Below are 20,739 nucleotides of genomic sequence, written 5' to 3' on the forward strand. Positions count from 1 at the left end.
TTCCAGCTGGGTTGGAGGTGGTCTTTGTCCTCACATCTGGACCACGTTTGTAACTTCCTGTCACAGCATCTGCTCTGCCCCCATCCCACAGAGCCAGAAGCAGAGCTGACAATCTACAGACACTGCTGTGAGTTAAGCATGTGTGGGTGGAGTCCTTAAAGCTGAGAGGTTAAAGGTACATCACTTCCTGTGAACAGTAAAATGGTCTACATGAATTTAAGGGTCAGACACTTTAGTTGTTAGCAGTGACTCAGGATTTGTGACCAGAAGCATTCGTCTGATGTGAATGAGGCATCGTGTTGCCCAATTGATTAAATATTTAGAAGTCTAACAAATGGTAACTCAAATGGAAGTTGACTTTTCATTAAAAAAATTAAAGGACATTTGATTTTTAAAGTGTGTATGTTTGTACTCAACTGTTTCCTTTAATAAACAGTTGTTTAGTTGTTGCCCCAAGGTGACTGTGGCACTTTTTCTCAGCAGATATGAAACTGTTGCTTTTTATTTCCTGTATTTCTCGGGACTTTTTGTAGTTTAAAGAAAGCTGTAATTTTTAAAAGTAGTTCAGCAACAAACAGGTCCTCTAAGGATTTAATGCCTTACAAAACTGAACCCACTGACAGCACCCATTCAATTTCAAATCCATGAAAACTATTAAATCATACATCGGGCATAAGGCAATTAGTCATTCTCCTTCTTTAGATTGCCTTGGGGCGCTGTGCGTTTGTGGGTAGATTCTCTGGAAAATGTACCTGCCTATTCCATTGTAAGGACTGGGGGAAAAAACACAACTTCCTGATATTTTTGTCGTACTGCAGTTTATCTCAGAATACATGTGTAATTGAGTTTCATGCCACAGCATGATAAGAAAATGCACAAGGTTTGTCAGACCAATGATTTACAATACATGATTCAAGCGTGACTGAGCACATCCAACAATGATTTCCATACGCAAATGTGGATGGGGGGGGACACAGAGAGAGTGGTAAACAACACGTGTGGGTGTTGGTTTCAACCGACAGGGCCGTGGCTGGGGCTATTGCTCAACAACACTCATGCACAACCAACTCATCTGACTGTGAAAGAAAAAAAGTGCTCCTACAAGCAGCGCTCACAGCTGCAGCTCATTTCTGAATGTACCAGCGCAATCCTCGAGGTCCTGTGTCACCAGTTGTTACTCTCTGTACCCAAGTCACTCCCTGTGTGAGCACTGAAGTAGAAACAAATGAGTTGGCCTGTAAACAAATTGACCTACACATCTAAACACTTGTCTCTGTTTTAACACGCAGAGCTCGACAGGCCTCATATATATATGTATTAGTCATATTTTTTATGTTTTCCCATTTTTAAAGGATGTGATATTTATGAAAAGTCTCCTCTCAGTTATTGCAAATAAGTTAATTAAGTAACAAAGGTAACCAGCAAATTAATAGAAATATTAACAGCAACAGTGGTTGTAGTCTTGGTGGCCGGTGATCGGTCAGCCAGGGCCTCCGCTCCTGGACGCCGCCCGACACAGAATGCACCAGACCCTTAGCAGCAGCTGATTTGAATTTCTGGTTGAACTAAAGAGATATGCACTGATCAGTCACTTTGCTAACACTGGGTTGTCTTCAGGACTGCATTATTTCTATGTGGCATAAATTCAACAAGGTGTTGGAAGCATTCCTCTGACATTTTGGGCCATGCTGACATGACAGCGTCACACAGTTGCTGCAGGTTTTGAACTGCTAATCCATGATGTGAATCTCCAGTTCCACCACATCCCAACGGTGCTCTTGAAATCTGGAGGGCATTTGAGTACAGTGAACTCACTGTCATGTTACAGAAAAGTGTTTGAGATGATTTGAGCTACTGATGGTAAGCAACCATCAGAAGATGGGTACACTGGTACACTGTGGTGATAAAAGGATGGATATCATCAGCAACAATAGACTGTGGTATTTAAACAATGCTCATTTGGTACTAAGGGACCCAAAGTGTGGCAAGAAAATATCCCACTCACCATCACACCATCAACAGTCAGAGCCATTGTAACAAGGCAGATTGAATCTACACTTTTATGTTGTTTTCATCTAATTCTGATCCGACCGTCTGAATGCTGCAGCAGAAATCAGCAGTCTGGTTGAACTGTGACATGCTGGTTGCTTACAGCATGTCACAGTAGCTCAAACACTCATCAGACCAGTGAACCCTTTTCCAATCTTCTATTGTCTCATTTTGATGAGCCTGTGTGGATTGTAGCTTCAGTTTCCTGTTTTTAGCTATTAGGAGTGGCACCCAGTGTGGTCTTCTGCTGCTGTAGCTCATCGGCTTCAAGGTTCAACGTCTTGTGCATTCAGGATTCTCTTCCTCATTGCTTGGTTATAACAAATGGTTGTTTGAGTTATTGTTGCCTTCCTATCAGCTTGGTGCAGTCTAGCTATTCTCCTCTGACTTCTCAAGAAGGCATTTTCACCCAGAGAACTGCTGCTCACTGGGGTTTTTTCTCTTCAGACCATTCTCTGTAAACCCTAGAGATGGTTGTGTGGGACAATCCCAGTAGTTCAGCAGTTTCTGAAACACTCAGACCAACCCGTCTGTCATCAACCACTGTGACAGATTCAAAATGACTTATATCAACTTTCTTCATCATTCTGATGCTCACTTTGGACTTCAACATGTAGACACAGTCATCTCAACTATGTGTACAGTAATAGTGTGAGAAATCTTGGAATTGTTTTTGACCAGGATATTATTATTGGGCCCTAACACAGAAAGGCAGACAAACACTGACACTTACATTCACACCTACAGGCAATGTAGAATCACCGATTAGCCTGATCCCACACTTTTCTTTGGACTGTGGAAAGAAGCTGGCGTACCTGGAGAGAACTCATACAGACACATGGAGAACATGCAAACTCAGACGGGCTCCAGTCTTTGGGTCAGCTTTTGCAATTGAAATTTGCTATCGGTTATACAAAATAGACATGGCTGTCCACATATTTTTATACACAGCCGTTTTTTGGGGGTTTTTTTGCATTTGGTACAGAAGTATATTTTGATATTTTTCATAAAAAACCCCCATTTCATTTCATTTCATTTAGTGGGCTGCATGCTGAACTTAGAGCAGCAGTCCCCAACCCCTGGGCCACGGACGGCTACTGGTCTGTGAGTCATTTGGTACCGGGCCGCGAGAGTTGAGACTTTGGTGTGAAATGTATGGTTTTCAGGGTTGGTATCGTTTTTTTTCGTTAACTCGGTTTTCCTGGGTCTTTTCACGTGTGTTATGAATAAATCTTCTTTTTTTCGGTACCGGTACTAGTTTTATTTTGTTGTCTTTATCCACGACACCTTAAAGGCCGGTCCGTGAAAATATTGTCGGGCCGTGGCGCAAAACAGGTTGGGGACCACTGACTTAGAGGACAGAAACCAAGTATCGATCTTATAGCACTAGTATCAGTCCGATACTATCGACATTTGGATCGTTCCACCCATCTCTACCACAAATGGGCAGAACATGCAAAGTCACAAGGCCCCCAGGCTGTACTGGAACTCAGTACCTAGTGTGCACTGACAGTGCTAACAACCACTGTGCTGGCCAAACTGAGGTTATTTCAGAGTAAACCCCTCCCCCCTAGTCTTGTTTTTTGCCCCCCCCCCCACACACACACACACACACACCCACCCTGTCATCTCATTAAGAAAAAATCCTGGATACGCCCCTGTAATTGTAACTGATTCAAACAAATAGTCCTGCTAAGTTGGTTTAGTTAGTTGGTTTAAATGCCCCATAAATCCATAGTAAATGATTTATTAGGCATTCTTTGTCACTTATAAACCTTTTGCAAAGGTTGTCTAAATATGAACTCCCGTTTAGCGTGTCCTTTAAAACCCACTACTCTGTAATCTATATGCAGTACGTGTACGCTGTTGTCTCTCTTACATTCACATGAACCCCCCCTCAGGTGCAGCCACAGTAAAACGTTGAGCTGGGCCCCACTACCCTCCCACTCTCTTTCCCCCTCCCTCCCGCTTTTCAACGGCCAAACTGCCGAGGCTGGATGCAGATAGAGAGGGGATTAGCTCAGGGTGGGGGATAGAGGGAGAACTTTTTTCCCTCTTTTGTGTTTTTTTAAGTGTCGTTTATTTCAGTGTGAAGAAAAGGAGAGGGGAGGTGTGTGTGTGTTTGTGTGTGTGAAAGAGAGGGAGGACTGGTAAGATTTTCCAGAGAGGTGGACTGAGACGGAAACTGAACATTTTAGTTTGAAAGTTGGGTCGGAGTGACCGAGGCTCTACCCGGAGAATGGAAGCGAGCTGAAGGTCCGCACATCTGCAGTCGGAGCCTTTCTTTTTCTTTCTTTTTCTTTTTCTTTCTTTCTTTCTTTCTTTTTTTAAAGAGATTTGCATAAGGAAAGGCAGGGACGGGGAGCAAGACCATGCAGCCGCTGCTGTCGGGTTAGTGGAGCTTGTGAGTTAGGGGAAGAAAAAAGGAAGAGCCTGAGGAGAGAAAACCGGTTTTCCCTTGAATCCTACCGCCGCTGCTTTTGTGTTTTTGAATGGTTAGCTGCCTTTCCTGCCTGACAGGGCCGAGTGTCACAGAAAAGTTTGAGGCTTCAGCAGCTCACGGGCGCGTCGGTAAGTTTGTAACTTTAACTTTAGGCTAACTTAAAACATATTTGTGTGTGTGTGTGTGTGTGTGTGTGTGTGTGTGTGTGTGTGTGTGTCGTCCACAATGCCAGCCTACTCTGGATGTCATCTGCGGTGTTAAGTGTGTCAGTGGATATCTGAATTCAGTTAACAGCCGTATGGAGACAATAGCCGCATATATTCCACTGATAGAGCTGTTGATGGCTGATTATAGTTGAATCCAGATCCTGACTGATCGATGCCAAGCTCTACAGCTGCTCCTCTTTTAAAGTTTTTTAAACTTGAGGCACGTAATGCAACTTATCCCGGAGCCTTTGGGCGCAAAGACGTAATGATCCGGGATAATGCAGGCTTTTTGTGTGCGCACTGAACCGGACACTTACACCAAAGTCCCACAGTAATGTGCTTTAATCAGTGGAGGCTAACAACTCAATGTTAGTTATGCTGAAGTTGTGTGTGGGGGGAGAAATAAAAGTCAAGATCTTAGTTGAAGTTATCAACCGCTGCTGATTTGTGCTTTTAATCCGGGTTTTATGTGAGAGCCACAGGTGGTTTGTAACAACACCCTACCTTCTTTTGTATCCACCCAGCGTGCATTCAAGGATAACTATATAGTTACATCTTTTTATGTCTGTGGATGGCGTGCAAAGAGCCCTGCCCTGTGGTTCTGCTGTGTGATCCAGGGTAGGAGTGCCTCTTGGTTTTTCTGGGCAGTATGATGACAACCTTCAGGTCCCGTCTTTACTGGGGGACCACAGTCTGCAGTTACAGCCCCTCCGTGCACCCCCCGCCATCTACACGACCTTCTCCCTCAGCCTGCACCAGATGGTTTTAAAAACTCCTTTGAACAGGCTGAGAGGAAGCCCTTCCCTGCTTTGGGGAAGGAGTAGAAGGAAGCGCGAAGCGCAGGGGCTGATGAAAGTCAGTCTGCAGATGTCAGCGTGGATGCATGGGTCTCGGTTTTTGTCTTTTTGATGTTAGTAAAATATGCTTGCTCATCTAAAATCACTGAAACACAAGGTGACATTTCAGAAAAATGTCAAACACTCTTTGGAGTGAGTGTATGCACATTTAAATCTTTAACTTGACATCTCGGTAGGACGTAGATTACAGTCTGTGTTGTTACATTTTTTCTCTCAAAGTGACCACAGGCTGGTTTTTATTCTTCTGACTAAAGCATTGACTTGCTGCCCGTCTTTATTTATCTGCAGTTTCAAACCTATATGAGACATGTTTTTGCTAAAGATGGAATATCTAAGTTAAATGTCCAAATGCAATGTCTTACAGCACATTGCCAAGTAACATTTAAGCAACAAGAAACACAAATACACTTGTACATCCAAAATGCTGTTGGATGATGATTATTTAGAAAAGTTCACCTCTGAAATTTTCAAGACATATGTGTTAGTGTGTCAGGCCACATGCTTGACCCCAGTACTCTGTACCCGTGACTCCCTCAGCTGCTAGGAAACTACAGCAAAGGTGTATTTCTGAAAACTTCAGTACTAAAGTAAGGCAAAAATGCAGAGTGCAATTTAAATAGATGTGGGCTAAATGGACCTTTACACGCACACAAATATTTATGGCCAAAATGCTGATTTAAATCATTTGACAACATGTACATTTTCCCATGCAACTGTGTTACATGACGACAACGTAAAACATCAAATGCAATGGAATCAGGTCAAATAAAATGTACCTGATTGGTATACATTTAGTTTATGTCAGTCATGTTTTCCTAAATGATTAATTATATGAGAAAATAAACCCTCGATTTTATATATTTCAGTTAGATTTTATTCAAAATTATTGCTTTACATTTACGAGGGCAAAGAATGAGCACTTGAAGCTACAAGCCTCATTCACCCATTCACATACACATTCACCAAGCTTTTTATTCTATGGCTAGGCGCCTTATCTAACATTCACACACACACACACACTTACACTCCGATGAATGAGGGGCAACCCAGGGCTCGGTATATATTGTGTCTTTGCTACAGTGCAGAAAAAAAAACTGCATTTCATCACGTTTTCATCAATTTTCTTTCACTCTAACCGTTGTCCTTTGTACTGATACGAAGCTAAACTGAGTGTTACATGTAGCTTTTAAAGAAGTAAAGACCATAATTTTGAAGGGGGTTCTTCTTCCTGTTAAAAAGGAGATTTTCTTTCCCACAGTCTTCAAGTGCTTGCTCATAGGTGCTCATTGGATGGTTGGGGTTTTCCCTGTATTATCGTATCGTAGGGTCTCTATCTTTTAATATAAAGTGCCTTGAGGCAGCCATTATTGTAACTCGGAGCTGTATAGTTTGAATTGAATTGAACTGAATTCTCTAACATCCAAAAACTATTTAAAGTACTCTGTGCTATAGCTGTGACATGAGGGTGGTGCTGGGTTGGGGGGGAAATGAAGGACGTGTGATATTTTCGGCTTGTGACGGCGCTGTAGGGGGTACAATTATTGCAGGCTGGAATTATACAGAGAGGGTTAAAGGCCTGCTCTAAATGACAGAGCTGCATTGGAAGTGCTGCAGACGTACTGTATATAGACACAGCACTAGAGGTCCGAACCACTGCTGTGTTACGCTCTGACGTCCCTTCCTCTGTACTGGGCTTTCTTTACATTTCAGTGAGTGGCCTTTTTTCAAAGTTTCATGATTGGAGGTTATATTTAGACTCCGGCCTGGATGTCATTGTTCATCAGCCGCTTATATTATCTCATACACTGCCACGCTGGCGCTAACATATGGACATCAGACTCCACCACACAGCCTGCTAAACGCTGCTCCCCCACCACAGACGTTAATAGAGCGTTTGTGAACCCGCCCCTCCTTACAGCACATACGGTGCACTCACAGTGGTAACTTACCACAGCACAGTTGATGAATGTACATTACACGTTAGTATATTTTCACTGTGTTAATGACCTTTTTCTCTGAGGTACAGTATACACTCATGCACCACTGACATGTGACTCTCTTCAAAAGGCTGCTCATTGTATATCAGATTTTTTTATGCCTCTTTATGAATAGCTCTCTAAGGATCTCTTTTATTGAGGTGAAAATCAGGCAAGCATGAAATGGAGAGATTAAAGAGCAGGAAAAAAGTTAGATTGCTGCTCATATAAAAAAAAAAAGGGAGCCATAAGTGGATGTAATTGGGACCCAGGACTACAGGGGAAATGATTTTGCAGTGAAAATATAAACTTGACTGAATTAGAAATTCAACTAGTGGCTCTCTTATTGTCTTGCAGAGTACACGAAAATACTGCCAATGTGCATTTCCATACCTCAGGGTGATGACCTAATTCAGGGACCTCCCACTGTGGAAAATGAGGTTGGTTTTTTGACCTGGGTCAGTTTTGGGAGGCAAATAGAAGAAATTGTTTAACTTGAACTCAGCATTTAAGAGACTGTGGTCACAAGGCAGTTTATTATCCCCTCTGAACTGTTTGGTTAAAGGCATCGATTGCACTGAGTTTTGTGACATTTCTTTATAGACAGATGTACGGATCCCTGCGTGTGTAGGTATCTCTTTAGTATAGATCAGGACCACGAGGCAGAGAACACATGAAGAACTTTAAAGTGAGGGGGGGAGTTGCAGGTCAGATTTGTGCAGTGAAAAATTAGGTTTGTGTTGATGTCGTAGTTCACATGCGGCCCTAAAACGGCTCTTGAAAGTTTGGATTGATATGTGGAAAGTTGTTAAAAACAAGTTGTTGTTAATTCATGTACAATGGAGTGAAAAAACACAGAGAGACCTGAGTTACCTACGCCTCAACAGCTTTGAAAAATGCTGCTTTTTAAAGGTTTTGAACCAAATAGCTTGCCCCTAGTTTTATAGCTCAGTTTATAAATATCTGTGTGTATTGTGTGTTTAGTTTTTTGGCACTTAGTAATCAGAATGAATAAATAAAAGGACCACAGCCAAGAGTTTGTGACAGCTACTAATCTGTTTTCATACACGGATGCATATGAAGAAGAAATGCAAAGCCCGCAGGGACTCAAAGTCTGGTCAAAGTGAAAACTGACTGTCATGTGGTGCTTTGTTCGTTATGTAAGTTCTTAGCATACAAACATGGCAGTAGCTGCTATGCAAAAAACCCTTCTGAAAGTAGCCACAATCACGTAAGCTGGGGCATTATGACATAATTGAAAGTGTTATGTGTAGCTTAGCCCATGAGCCAGACAGATTACCAGCTTATTAACGCTGCATCATAAGGTTGCCTATCCTGCAACTTCCTAATGGTCAAATTTCTCAGGTGAAATGGTTTCTAAAGACACTGCTAGTTTTTTGACTTCCAGGTAGTTGTTTTTCCTCAGCTTTGTGTGTTGATAATCCAGCTCTTTGATAGCCTTTTTGGTCCATGTCACAAACACAGGGGGTCAGTTCCTGCTGAAACCTGATGTTCCACTTCCTCATGTGGTCCTCAGTTTCCTGCTACAGCGAGGCAGGAAGCTCAGCAGTGGGTCATTTGAAGTCTTGCTCTGTCTGCTTTAGAGTTAAAGCAGATGTTATTTTGATAAGTTTTGTGCTTAGCACAATATGTATTATCATATTTAAAGACCCCAGCTGTGACATTAGTTCGCTTTATTCACATTTTTATTTTCTTGACTCAGTCTTCCAGCTGGTTGGGGTCTTCACCTTGAGGAGACATAATTTATACCAACAACTGTTGAGACCCCAGTGCATCTCGCATTCTTGGTAGGGTCTTCCAAGTGAAGCTGTCAGACGGCCAGGCCATAGCTCTGCAGGTTTTTCAGTTCTCAGCTGGCCCCAGCCGTCAAGTCGGAGAAACGCTCCCAGAATCTTTGGCTGTGCTCGCGCACGCCCACCCCCTTGATTAAACACACCCGCATTAGCTATGTGGGGAACTTTTAGTCAGCCTTGTCTGTTCCAGCAGTTGAGCACTCAAATCTGTGCTGTTCAGGACAGCACCCCGCTGGGTGTGTTCAAGGGGAGGATACCCAAGGACAACACGTTATTCCAATAGCGCTGCAGCTGATACTGAGTGTGAGCTCAGTGAGCTTTGTAGAAGGGATCTGAATTATTACTTGTTCATTGTGTTTTAACAGTGCAGAGGTAGACAGGACACAAAGAAGGGAGGGAAATGAAGTGCAAAAGAGTTATTAAACTGTACAAGCTGCATTTCACAGTAATTTCAGGGCACTTTATGTTGTAAAGTATAAACCTTCCAATGGTGCAATATCCCAAAGAGAAATGGAACTATTTTCTGTTTTCAGCTGGAAGAAATCTGCAGCAAAAGCAGACTTGGGAGCGGCCGATCCAGCTCAATGGAGACAAAACAGAAGAGACTAGAGAAAATACAATAGAGACTACAACAGAGAGAGAAGACAAAGAGGAAAAAGATAAAATTATGGGAGGGACGACATAATGACATGCAGCAGAGGCGCAGAAATTTATGGAGCCAGAGAGAAGCAAAGCTCAGGGCATTCATGATATGAGATTCTCCAGTAAAAACTAAATTGATTGAGCAATAACTGTAAGTGTGATCAGTACAGAAACTTTCAGGCCTGTTCATAAAAGGAGCTACACTGTCTGCCTCAGTAAGACTTTTTAAAACTGAAGGAACCACAAACCTGCACTCTGAGGTGCTTTAAAGGGTTAAAAGCTATTGTGGACTTTACTGTGTGAACTAATGAAGGGAAGCTACAGAAATCTGATTCGTGTTGCTAATTCCTCATTGTACTCACACTGCAACACTTTGGATTAGCTGATGGTTTGTCACAGCGGAGCTTCTGGCAGTTTTTGGGATGTTTTATCTAAGAAGCAACAGATGCATGGGCCTATTTTTGAGTGGCAGTTTGAGACACATGGTAAGCATTTATAAGAATACTTATATGAAGGGCATTTTCCGGCCTTGTTTTCTAATGAGTTACTTTCATTGATGACGCATGGCCTAATTCAAAGTATGTAAACAAGGTGCCAGCAGCAGCTGCAGCAGCAGCATTATATCCAGTGATACAGCGAATATCAAATGTAAGCACAGAAGTAGCTTTGGGTAGTTTTCCCCCCCAGAAAATCTAGTAAAGTAAACTTATAAAATATGTACTTAACACTTACTAAAGTAACTTAACCTTGTAGCGCTGCACACCACGGTCGCATGATTACACTGAAAATTGTTGTCTACCTCTGACGTCAAGCTTTTTAACCTGTTGCTTAAAGCCCTTGTTTTCCACCGTGTAAGCACAGCAATAATTTCCATTCACCGCTTGCTCTTCCTGTCATGCGGGGGGATAGTAAATAGCTCGTCCTCACTCATTCTTATTCTGCTCAGGCTACGGGCACGAATGCCCTAAAATCCTGATGCGTTTCTCTGTTGTTAGACCCTCCATGAGGAAGGGTAGGTGTTATACTTCACCTTAAATGTAGATTTAAGGTTACGGGTGATTTGTTTGTTTTTTTTTGCATTATAGGAAGACAAGGTAAAATTTTATTTGACCTCTTTATGTCTTTATATAAATAAAATAAGGAAAATTTAAAAAGAGGCTTTTCTTATGAAAGGTTTTTAGAAAGGCCCATTTTTGTCCAACTACACCCAAGCTCCCCCTGGCTGGTGGTCCTGTGTATGTGTTGGTGTCTATTATTAGCTTATCTAGGTGTCATATTTTGAAAATTTCCCAAATAGCTGCTGTAAAACTAACGAATTTCACTTTAATTTCCACTGAGTCGTCAGAATTGAATTCATTAACCTTTTTGCAGTACTTTGCTGCATGGGGGAAAACCAGTGATGCTACCTTCTGACTCAAAGCGCTGCCAGGCCAAAGTGCAGCCTCGGAGAGCTGCCTGTGTGGCTGCAGACTCAAAGTCTAGTTGACTTCTAATGAATCTGTTGCCAGGCAGCTTGTTGAAAATTCTGCATTGTAAGGTTTTTTTTTTTGGCGGGGGGGCTCCAGGGAGTTCAAGCGTTAAGACTGATAGCTCTGTCTTCCAGTTTAGGACCACCCTTCATCACTTACCAGCCGTCTGAAGGCAAATACTTGGCTCCCCTCTTAAAGCAAACGACTTGGGATGTAGCAGCGTCCTTGCTGCTGCGCTCAGTCATCTTTATGCGGTCTCGTTTTTCATTCGCATGGTTTCCTCCGAGTGCCACTAGAGGTTACAGCATGGGCCTCAGAGTCTTTGTTTTGCCCCATAATGGCTCTATTCTCCCACAGCGGCAATGACTCCCAAGGCTGCTACACATAAGACACCATTGTGACGAAAAGGGAGCATGAGGCAGAGGCATGGGAGTAAAACATGGGTGTATATGTGTGTGAAGCTGAGGCAGATTACTGTTAAAATCCTGCTGAAATATGAGCTGATCTCTAGTTTAAGAGTGAATTAAGTCATTATCTTAGCAGTTAAGATATGAGATCCAACAGTAACCAGATATGTGAGAGAAAGGAAGAGGCCTGGGTTGTTATTTCGTGTTAGCGCCGCCGCCGTCCTCCTGCTGTTTAACTAAACCTAATTAGAAGACGACAAAGTGTTCATTCAGAGTCGGGCCTGTGAGTGTAAATGTGGAATATTGTTAATGTGGAATAACAGGAATTACTATAAAAGTAATAATATTTAATAACGGCCCACAAATCTTCGTGGTAAACATTATTCAGGTTGGTGTTGCTGTAGTTGTTTAGAGCCAGTTACCTACCCAGGACTTTAGTCTTCTACTAATTTAAAGGAGTAACGATGCCTGGAATATGAAGAAGCCATCAAACTTGTAAAAACTGTTAAAAAAAAAGAAGACAAAATTGAAGCAGCTGTTTCATATCAACACTGACCAGGTGTCATAATAACACCAGCTAATGCAAAGAGTCTTTGACACAAACCAGCTGGGTTTAACATTGAGTTGAGTGTACACTAAAAGTCAGCTCTATTCATAAATAAAGTGCATCAGCCAACTTTCTTCATTCAAATTCATTTGACACCTAAAGAGAGTCACGCATATACAAAACCTTCCCCTTCTCTCACATGACTGCACCTTTGGTAACACGAGGAGGGAGACCGTAGTACTTCCCCAGCCGGAGGTAAACAAAAGCCTCTAACAGTAAGGGATTTTTTCCCCTTCTAAACCTCTTTCACAACACACTGACGCGAACATCTGCTCGAAATTTAGTGCTTACTCTGAATTTTAGGAGGTAGCATTAACCCTTAATCATACAAAGAATGCAAAAATGTCGAAGAAAGACACTACCACCCTTTCTGCCCACCAGCTGTCATATTTGCACTGATCCACCAATGCTGCCCGGACCTCTGTGCATAGCTGCGTCCCAGAGCTGAGTATGGGCCTTCATTGTAAGCTGGCAAGGGCTGATGTGAAGATTATAGTCATGATTGTAAACAGAGATCTGGCCCGCAGCAGTCATTCTTGTTAGAAAAGTTTTTTTTCTCCTTTTTATTATTTGTCCTGCTGTAGTCAACAGAGAGCACAGCTTGGTTTCATTACTTTTTAAAAACAAACAAACATTTTTTTTGCAATCTTTCTATTTGCACAACAGCTTATTCCTTTTGGTTTACTGTTCCAATGAAGAAACTGACAAATAGGAGTCATTATAGTCTGAGAATGAGGTTTTTTATTATGAGAAAAGTAAGATATGCATATCTTTAAGTCATTAATCAGTTTTAAAATGCAGGGGAAGCCCAGCAGAGTGGCACTGATCATGTATTTTTTCTTCTGTGACCCACAATTGGGACTTTGCAGTTTCAGTGACAGAAAGAAGAGGGGCAGAGAGGGAAAAAGGCAGAAGAACTGTGAGAGACTGCAAAAGAAAAGAGAAATTTCCAGTGGCCAGTTCATTTTTTCCATGTAAAGTCATTCTTAGGCAGGACATCCAAATTAGTCATTCTTCTGTCTGAGGAACAGATAGAAGAAGTGTGTAGAGTTAAAGAGAAAACAGCTGCAAGGTGGGGGAACTTCGATGTGAAACACGGTGAGGTAAAGAATGACAGAAAGAGAGGAGCTGGTTATTAAGGAGAAAAGGCAGCACCGAATGTTCCTGAGTGTCTCAAGTAGAAACGTGAGTTAGTTGTAATCGGATCTCAGCTGCGGTGAGCTCATACAGGAGTCCTGCCAGCAGCCTCAGAAAGAGCAGTCCACCCATAAGTCTTTAGCCCCACTGCAGCCCTCTGTGGCGATCTGCAGGCCTGCCAGCTTAAATAGCATATATAATCTTTTAAGAGTGCTTGTTGGTGCCCTTCCTCTGAAAAGAGATTATAACAGAGTAGAAGAGAAGGTGGTGGGGAAATATTAACAGTCGCCTGCAGTTACAAAAGTGGACTTCGGGCCAATTTAGCCCATAGATAAATCTGTGCCTTTGTTTTCCACGAAACGATTGGTGATTTATTTATTTATTTTAAGGAAAGGGTGAATTACTCAGGGGAGAGAAAATTAAAAACACAATCTGTTAGTGTTAAAAAAATTGGGTGTAGAAGAGTGGTTTTCATGAGACGGTAAAACGTGGTGAAGAAACATAATTCCTTTACCATGAAACCAGAGTTTGTTGACATATAAAAATTCCTTTTCAGGAAGATCTGAGCTTGCATATGAGCGGAGCGAGTGAATGAGATGTTTGACTGCAACATTTAGGGTTTTATTGAGCACTTTTCTCTTCTCTTGCAGTCACACCTGCTCTGATGGACTTCAGATAACGCCCACAGCGGTCCCCGCCTTCCTTATCCTGACTTTCAGCCTGTCCCAGAGCCTCAAAGTTCAACACGATGACGGATCCCACTGGACTGAGCTCTGAGGGGGCAGGGTCAGCCATGGCAGATGCCTGTAGTTTGGAGATAGAGAGGAAGTATGATGTCATCCCTACTGTCATCTGCTCCATGTGTTGCCTGTTTGGAATCATCTACTGCTTCTTTGGTGAGGATCTCTGCTGGCTTACAGAATTTGAAACTTGGGGCAACATGAGACTGCAGGCGCACGTGCAGTCTGCTGTTTTTATCTTCTGGTCATATATTGGCCTAACTTCATTTTTAGTTTCCTTCCAGTTCTTCATTCTCTAATTTCCTCACTACACGTCTCTCCTGTGTGCCCTCCTCCGCCAGGTTACCGGTGTTTCAAAGCTGTCATGTTCCTGTCTGGCCTGATGTTTGGCTCGGTCATCATTTTCTTGCTGTGCCACAAGGAGCACGTGCTGGACACGCAGCTGAGCGTCGAGGCCAGCGCAGGCATCGGCCTCGGTATAGGCCTCCTGTGCGGCCTCGTCACTATGCTCGTGCGAAGCGTCGGCCTCTTCATGACGGGCCTGCTGCTCGGCTTCCTCCTGGCTCTCGCCGCCCTGCTGGTCACTCAGCAGTTCTACACACCTACCACACTGTGGGTGCCGCTGGGCGCTCTTCTGGGATCGGGCATGCTGTTTGCCGTGCTGACACTGCAGTGGCAGAAGATGTTCACCATGCTGTCCACCGCTGTGTTTGGGGCGGCCATCATGACAGTGTGTGCCGATTACTTTGTGGAGATGCTGGTTTTGGGAATGTACGTGTATGAATGCCTGCGCCTCACACCCGGACAGGCGCTCTGCTGGTACAGCTGGGTCATTCTGGGCATCTGGCCTGCTCTCAGCCTCATAGGAGTGCTGGTCCAGTGGAAACTGACGGACAACAGCTTCTCACACACAGAGGGTAAGCGTGGCGCTTTCATTCCTCCGATGAATCAAATCAAGCCAAGGCTTAAACTTAGCATCAAAGTATTCTCTCCGTATGAAAGCAAAGTTTGGCGATCACATCACATCTTCTGACCTTTTTGTGTGAAATCATTTAAATCTGAACTGCTGGAATTTTTCAAGCTTAGGTTTCCCGCATGAAGTGAAAATAGCAAACTTTTACTTTCACAAAATTAACATTTTTTTTCTCATATTACTTTCATAAATATAGACTCACATTTTTCAAGCACGATTCACAATTGATAAAAGTTGCTCTCGAACTTTCCCTTCACCTCATAGTTGTCATCAGTCGGAGACAGAAGAGAGTCCAGCTGATGCGGATCCGAGAGAAAGACGCCAAGAAGCGACAGCAGGCAGGTGGGCAGGAAGGCACTTACCGCCGTAAACCCACCCCAGTGAAACGTTACGCTGGGGATCTACTGGCACCGGTCAGTGTGACAAACATGCCGCGTGCGGTAGCGATTAGACGTTAGACGCTGGACTTTTTTCTAGCTCTTTGTTCGCTTCGCTAATCTCTCTGTTTTTCTTCTTCTTCTTCTCCTCAGAGCTACCTGCAAAGTCTGCGGGACAGACAGATGGGCACCGGCACTTCCCTTAGCAGCGTGGGAACCGCCAACCACACCACGATCGACTTGGACTACGACACTGGCTCCACGGTGCCCCTCACAGCCACAACGCCAGTCGTCAGGGTCTGAGCAGCACAAACATAAGAAGGGACTACTTAATGCACTCTGGTTCTCCAACTGTGTCTTCCTAATGTAGAGTAGAAGTTAATAACTGCTCTTCTATCCATGGGGTGTTTGTCGCCCTTGAACTGATTTTCTCCTCAGTGGGTCGCAGGTGTTCAGCAAAACACAGCGCTGCTGGAGAATGTAAGAGGATGAGGCTAAAACCACTGCAACTTCTGTGTTTCACAGAGAAACACAAGAAAAACCCCAGACACGAACAAAAATAAAGGTCGACCATTTCCACTCTTCACTGAGCACATAACAGCCCAATGAGCCTCGAAGACAGATGTGTTTCTGTTCTGATAGTGAACATCACAAAGCAATGCTTGACATTACATGTACTGTACTTCAGAAGTTAGTCATCGCAATCAAGTGTCGTGTTATTACCTGTTTTACCCTTTTCCCGTCCGGTCGTAGGATTTTTTTTTTTTGGGGGGGGGAGGTCTTGTCATCACAGTAAATTTTATTTTGTGTATTTCTTCAGATGGAGTATGATGAAAAAGTGAAGTATAGGACCTGGCTGTGTGGAGTAAGACAAAGTGAAGTGAAAACTAAATGATGTGAGAGAGGAAAAAACCTTTTGCTGGGACCTTTAGCGGGATCTTCTAGCAGAACTCTAACAAATTCTGTGATCTTTCTGTTTTTGCAATGTAGCTCCCATCAGAATAAAATGGGCGGTGATTTAGAGTCCACTTTTTATAATTTAATTTATATAAAGTTCAAGTACCTTAGTAGCGCTAAGTAAAAAAAGAAGAAAAAACTAAACAAAAACAAAGCATGTTTGTTGTTGATCTGTAGATTTTTAAATAATTATCCAGATGTTGTTGGGATCTTTTTTTGCAGTGACTACACACGTGTTGCCCGAATCTGTAAATACCTGTTGATAGAAGTGTCAAAGATTAATAAATGTGTTTAATAATAAGCAGTTTTTAGTCGTCTCTTGAGTCGGGGGGGAGTTATTGAGACTGTTTGTCTCTCCGGGCTCTTAGCAACACTGCCGGCATTACTCACCAGATTTCTCATAGGCAATAAAGAGGTCATGGGGAGGATTTCCTACTCTGCAATTGGTTGGAGTTGCCATGGCGCTCGCACAGTTTTCTGATTTTTTTTCTTTGCAGACACAATGTGAGACAGACCGCCCTTTCATCACAGTAAATATTTTTTTCTGTCCTTTCAATGTGGCTGTGTGAGCAACTGTTGTGAAGATGCTGTGAGCAATCCGAGACGCAGTTTTATTGTTGATGTTATGTCTTGTTTATTCGTAGAAAATGATACATTTTCACTTTAAACAAGGGAACGAGTGAGTGTCTCGTGCTTTTCTCGCAGACCAGTGTTACTCATTGAACGCAATGAAGTCCATAAACACAACTGACCAAAAAGTGCACGTTCCCGTCATCGTATTACGTCTTACTGAGTGTATAGTGACAGCTAATCCAACACACATGTTAAATGGAAAAAACAAAAAACAAAACAGCTTTGATTTTTCTCAAGGATCATATAATACAAAAGTTTGCACAATCCCGCATTCAGAGACACACAAACACAAACCTGCTCTCGAGGGTACAGGTTCCCACACTAGCTTTTCCATTAATGTGGTCAGTGATTACTTACGATGAATTGCTGCTCTTGAGGTTAGGGTGGCTTGTAAATGCCCTGTGCTTCACACCTTTTGGTACCTGCTGCCCCCTGATGGTGGAGCACTAGCATCGCATCCAGCGTTTCTTCTTGCTCAGTGGATAGCCTCTCTCTGCTTTCAGCTGCTCATTCACTCGCCAGTAGTCGTCTCCCTTGAATATGTATATTTTGCCATTGGTCCAGGTGAAGGCTGCATGAGGAGCGGGTGGCACTCCAGTGAAGAGCATGCTGAGCGGCTTGGGGTAGAAAGTTAGGTCGTTGTATTTCAGCTCATCCCACTGCCAGTGCTCTGATCCCTACACAGGGTGACGGAAATAAAAAAAACAAATGAGGCAATGAGGAATAGAAGGTGTGGATGTAGATGCATGTTTAAGTGCTTCTCTTCATAGCTACCTTAATGAAGACAAGCTTTTTGTTCTTCTTCAGATACAGGGCTGCATCGATATTAGGGGGAATCCTTTTCAGCTCTTTGGGGTAGCCGTAGTCCAGAACAAAACTGGTATACCTCCACACTTTATTGCCTGTGACCAGAAAGAGCACAAACCTTTTACGCTGACTATTCCGACCCAGAGAGCGGTGGGTAACTGAAGTGTAGCTTGACTGGACTAACATTACCTTTTAAGAAATATGTCTTGTTGGTTCGCTGAGAGTACACAGCAGCATTTAGGTTTCCTGGGAGGCCTCTCCACAGTCTGTCAATTCTTATAGGTGGGTTGTGTCCCAGGTCAGAGATAGTCCACACATAATCACCACTAAAAGCAAAGGTTTTCTCCCAGGGACCTGATTGAACAAATAATAACAGCCATTCATGAGAAACGATCTGAATAACAAGATCTATTAACCCTTTTAACTCATGGTGACTTTGTAATCTTGGTATATTGAAGTTTCATTCTTTAAACTAATTTCGATGGCCTAATGTAAAGTTAGCTGGTCTAGCAAACACTGATCGATAACTTACCTAATATAATCGCATCCAGTGTTGCTGTGCAGGGATCAGGGATGTTCTCAGTCCCCTGGCTGCTCACTGTGGGAACCAGACTGTCTGGAGTTGTGGGACTGGCTAACGTGCTTATGATGCGTTTGCCTTAAACAGATAAGTTAAACATTTTAGGACGATTGCATGTTTTCTTATATGCAATCAGAGCCCAGAATCATCACCCTTAAACTGACAAATGTTGTATATGTGCAACATCGACAGCCCAGGTCCAGTAACAGCACCAATCATGTTGCAGGACCCCCTCGACACACTCACCGTATAGTGCCTGGATGCCATTCACGTCATCTGAGTGCAGCCTGAAGTTGACACGGTAACCAGAGTAGACCGGTGCCATCAGAGCGCTTCTGAACTGAGAGTGACCCAGGCCGAGAGCATGGCCAATTTCATGAGCAGCTACAATACGCAGATTAGTGCCATAATATGTTCCCTCAGTCCAGAACTCATCCTCATCAAAGTGGACAATACCCGATTCTGGTGACTCAGCATGGGCCAGTACATGACCTGCACCCAGAGCAAATAAACAGTCACAGTCCCAGCAACCCAGTCACAGACGACCTAGTGACACATGCATTTATAAACAAGACTTACCACGGCCATCAAATGGGACAGAGCAGAATCCATCTTTCTTATGGAAGGAGATCTTTATGTCGGCTCTGCCATAATCGACCTCTCTGAAGGTCAAAGCCGCCACATCGCTCCAGTACTTGAAGGCAGAACGGACGGCGTTCCTGACGTCTGACTTGATCATGTCAGGAGTGTAGTTGTAGATGCGATAGGTTAAGCTCCTTTTCCTCCAGCGGCCTAAAAGAGAAGAACATTTTGTTTCTAAGTCATCATAATGAAACCGAAATCAAGACTTTATGTACTTTATGCGTGGAGAGTTGGGTGGTTGAAAATGCATTTTGTCAGCTCCTCAAGTAGAGTGGATGAATTTGAAACTGCATGGAAAAGCCTGTTTCAGGAGTGTGTTTAAACTAACGTCATAGCTGTTGCCTTTAAAGATCCAGCTTTTTAATGCTAATCTGCAGCTGTAACAAGTTAACAAACGAGTACTAAATCATACTATACCCGGTCATGACAGCTTGTCTTGTGTAATATACATATATTCTTAACTGTAAAGCCTCAGGATACTAGAAACACTGATGTCTTGCTGCTCGTGGTTTTATGAAACTAAAAAAACTAAACAAACCAAAATAATCAGGAAATTGTGACACTGGCTGGGTATTTTGTATAACAGTTGCAAGTAAATGTTAAAACCACCGATGTACACAATTTGCTTCTCACCCATCACTCTGTACTTGTGAAATTTCTTGTTGAAAGGATCCTCCAAACCACAGCGGGGCTGGTTCATCACTTCCAGTGTGGCTTCATCTAACTCTCCAGTAGGTGGCAGATCATTCACTCTCTGGAAGACACTGATGAATACAAGGAAATCAAATATCTGTAAAGTAATGGAAAAAAAACACTCCACCCCACATCCTGTGTAGGGAGTATCGCTCTAACAGATCCTGATCTAACAGCAGATGTTACTGGAAGTGTGTTCTCTGTAGAAATAGCAATAATCTACTTTACCTGAGGCCTTCAATGACCTCCTCTAGGTAACGAGGGTCCAATGTATCGATGGGCTCATTCAGGTAGCCGTACTGCCTCAAATAAGCCTGTGCATGTGTGAGAAAACAACAAAGCTGTCATGTGCGACCACGATAAATCAACTAATTTGGCAGGAAAATAAAGAGACATCTATAAACACATAAGGACTCTCTGATTAGATAAAGTAAAAAGGTCTGCTTTTAGAGAAGTTTTCAAACAAGTCACAAAACGACCTGCCATCTTACCGTTGCTTCACTGAACTCCGTCCATGGTACCACTGCGCAAAATACTCCTTTGAGGCTGAACACCGGCAGCAGCAGCACCAGCAGCAGTCCTTTGTGCTCCATAATCATCCTCAGATTTAGATTTCACAGCCGGTGCTCCGGAGACGTGCTCAGCGGAGTCCCACAGCAGACTCTTTGTTCTCTTGGCGCTCCAGCGGTTTTTAACTCGTCCGGCGCATGAGTCAGCCCCGCAGCTGTGA

At 43.2% G+C, this 20,739-nt stretch overlaps 2 protein-coding genes across 4 annotated transcripts; one reads left to right on the plus strand and one right to left on the minus strand.

The window, feature by feature from the left end:
• Positions 1-4,015: 4,015 nt before the first annotated feature.
• Positions 4,016-16,955, plus strand: LOC308402896 (transmembrane protein 198-like). 3 transcript variants are annotated; one of them, XM_080892031.1, is made up of 6 exons: positions 4,017-4,620; positions 7,889-7,971; positions 14,258-14,503; positions 14,689-15,264; positions 15,585-15,733; positions 15,851-16,955. In XM_080892031.1, exons 3-6 carry the CDS (start codon positions 14,356-14,358, stop codon positions 15,998-16,000), a joined length of 1,023 nt encoding a protein of 340 aa, XP_080748157.1. In that variant the 5' UTR covers positions 4,017-4,620; positions 7,889-7,971; positions 14,258-14,355; the 3' UTR covers positions 16,001-16,955. The 3 variants fall into 3 exon arrangements, with proteins under 3 accessions (XP_080748158.1, XP_080748157.1, XP_080748156.1); XM_080892032.1 differs by lacking the exon at positions 7,889-7,971 and having other exon boundaries at positions 4,016-4,620; positions 15,585-15,662; XM_080892030.1 differs by lacking the exon at positions 7,889-7,971 and having other exon boundaries at positions 4,018-4,620.
• Positions 16,956-17,092: 137 nt separating this feature from the next.
• Positions 17,093-20,739, minus strand: mmp19 (matrix metallopeptidase 19). Its single transcript, XM_080892029.1, has 9 exons — positions 20,501-20,739; positions 20,238-20,323; positions 19,950-20,080; positions 19,254-19,466; positions 18,921-19,166; positions 18,627-18,752; positions 18,284-18,448; positions 18,062-18,189; positions 17,093-17,964 (listed from the first exon to the last, which is right to left on the minus strand). Exons 1-9 carry the CDS (start codon positions 20,606-20,608, stop codon positions 17,734-17,736), a joined length of 1,434 nt encoding a protein of 477 aa, XP_080748155.1. The 5' UTR covers positions 20,609-20,739; the 3' UTR covers positions 17,093-17,733.

The sequence above is a fragment of the Rhamphochromis sp. 'chilingali' genome, assembly GCF_963969265.1.
Source record: "Rhamphochromis sp. 'chilingali' genome assembly, chromosome: 9".
In the NCBI taxonomy this organism is placed as follows: Eukaryota; Metazoa; Chordata; class Actinopteri; order Cichliformes; family Cichlidae; genus Rhamphochromis; species Rhamphochromis sp. 'chilingali'.

Bases quoted from the DNA above. Each gene is read 5' to 3' on its own strand.
- LOC308402896 (XM_080892031.1), top strand. From the start codon at position 14,356: ATGACGGATCCCACTGGACTGAGCTCTGAGGGGGCAGGGTCAGCCATG. The intron at 14,504-14,688 runs GTGAGGATCTCT...CTCCTCCGCCAG, and splicing joins AATCATCTACTGCTTCTTTG to GTTACCGGTGTTTCAAAGCT. The intron at 15,734-15,850 runs GTCAGTGTGACA...TCTTCTCCTCAG, and splicing joins CTGGGGATCTACTGGCACCG to AGCTACCTGCAAAGTCTGCG.
- mmp19 (XM_080892029.1), bottom strand. From the start codon at position 20,608: ATGATTATGGAGCACAAAGGACTGCTGCTGGTGCTGCTGCTGCCGGTG. The intron at 20,324-20,500 runs GTAAGATGGCAG...ACACATGCACAG, and splicing joins CGGAGTTCAGTGAAGCAACG to GCTTATTTGAGGCAGTACGG. The intron at 18,190-18,283 runs GTAATGTTAGTC...TTCTGGTCACAG, and splicing joins CAAGACATATTTCTTAAAAG to GCAATAAAGTGTGGAGGTAT.